General features: G+C 44.5%; 1 protein-coding gene across 1 annotated transcript; it reads left to right on the forward strand.

The window, feature by feature from the left end:
• Nucleotides 1–223: 223 nt before the first annotated feature.
• LOC118909754 (olfactory receptor 5AN1-like) lies at nucleotides 224–1,162 on the forward strand. The gene has a single exon (XM_036880494.2). It carries the CDS (start codon nucleotides 224–226, stop codon nucleotides 1,160–1,162), a length of 939 nt encoding a protein of 312 aa, XP_036736389.2.
• Nucleotides 1,163–1,607: the final 445 nt, after the last annotated feature.

Raw genomic sequence — 1,607 nt, forward strand, 5'->3', positions numbered from 1 at the left:
TCATAGGACTTCATGCCCTAACTGAGAACCTGAAGCACTGAGCAGGTACTCGACAATGTGAGATGAAAACAGCAGTGGTTACAGCAAGACAGGGAGCATTTCCCTTTTTCTTGTGCTCCATGGAGGGAAAAACTGGCACATGGGAGAACTGTAATGCTGTCATTTCCGTTGAGTCAGCGGTGCATTCTCTTGTCTCTTTTCTGATCCCAGGAGCACCAAGGCTATGATTAGGAGAGGAAATAGTACAGAGATCACCCACTTCATCCTCTTGGGCTTCTCCGATTTTCCCAGAATGAAAGCAGTTCTCTTTGTTGTGTTCCTGGTGATCTACGTTACAACTCTGACTTGGAACCTGAGCCTCATCATCTTAATAAGGATGGATTCCCACCTCCACACACCCATGTACTTCTTCCTCAGCAACCTGTCCTTCCTAGACATCAGCTATGTGACCTCCACAGCCCCCAAGATGCTCTCTGACTTTTTGCAGGAACAGCATTCTATCACCATAGCAGGTTGTGCTGTTCAGTACTTCTTCTTTTTAGCCATGGGACTGACTGAGACTTGTCTCATGACAGCCATGGCGTATGACCGCTATGCTGCCATTTGTAATCCACTTCTCTACTCATCATTTATGTCACCCACCCTCTGTGTTGGGATGGTGCTGGGATCCTACATGGCTGGCCTCTCTGCTTCTTCATCCCAGTTGTGTGCCATTCTTCAACTCCACTTCTGTGGGCCTAATGTCATCCGCCACTTCTTCTGTGACCTGCCCCAACTGTTAGTCCTGTCCTGCACTGACACTTTCTTTGCCCATCTTTTACTTGCTATATTAGCAATGATCTTTGGGATAATAAACGTTCTTCTTGTCATGATATCCTATGGCTATATCATCATCTCCATCATGAAGATCACTACAGCTAAAGGCAGGTCCAAGGCTTTCAACACCTGTGCTTCTCACCTGACAGCAGTTTCCCTCTTCTATACCTCAGGTATGTTTGTCTATTTGAGTTCCAGCTCTGGCAGGTCTTCCAACTTTGACAGATTTGCATCTGTTTTCTACACAGTGATGATTCCCCTGTTGAATCCCTTGATTTACAGTCTGAGGAACAAGGAAATCAAAGAAGCCTTGAAGAGGTTGCAAAAGAAAGGAAGGTATTGCTGACTTCAGATATTCTAAGATTTCTCACAGATTTGTCCTGTCAGAATCCCCTTAACCCACAATTATGAGGTCATGATTAGACTATAGCAAAATTCATACAACCTTTGGGCAATGAAAGCTGATTTGACAGGTACTATGGCAAAAAGGACCAACAGCCTATTCAAAGCCACACAAGCACAATATTTTTAAGTCTTGAAACTTCATTACTCACACCCTACATTTAATCTACCCACAAATGTTTGCAAAACATCAAGATACAGAAACTTGTTGCTTCTTTTTTCTTCTGAAATCAAGCCCTGTTCAGCGTCCTAAAGGAGAGATTCCTGGCGGAGGCCCCAGGAGTATAAAAACTCTGTCTCCCAAATGTTCTGATGCAGCGTAATCCAGACACGATGGTGATCCATGTTCTGTATTTCTGACCAGAATGGGAATGGACCGTGGGAAGGGA

The sequence above is a fragment of the Manis pentadactyla genome, chromosome 9, assembly GCF_030020395.1.
Source record: "Manis pentadactyla isolate mManPen7 chromosome 9, mManPen7.hap1, whole genome shotgun sequence".
Classification (NCBI taxonomy): domain Eukaryota; kingdom Metazoa; phylum Chordata; class Mammalia; order Pholidota; family Manidae; genus Manis; species Manis pentadactyla.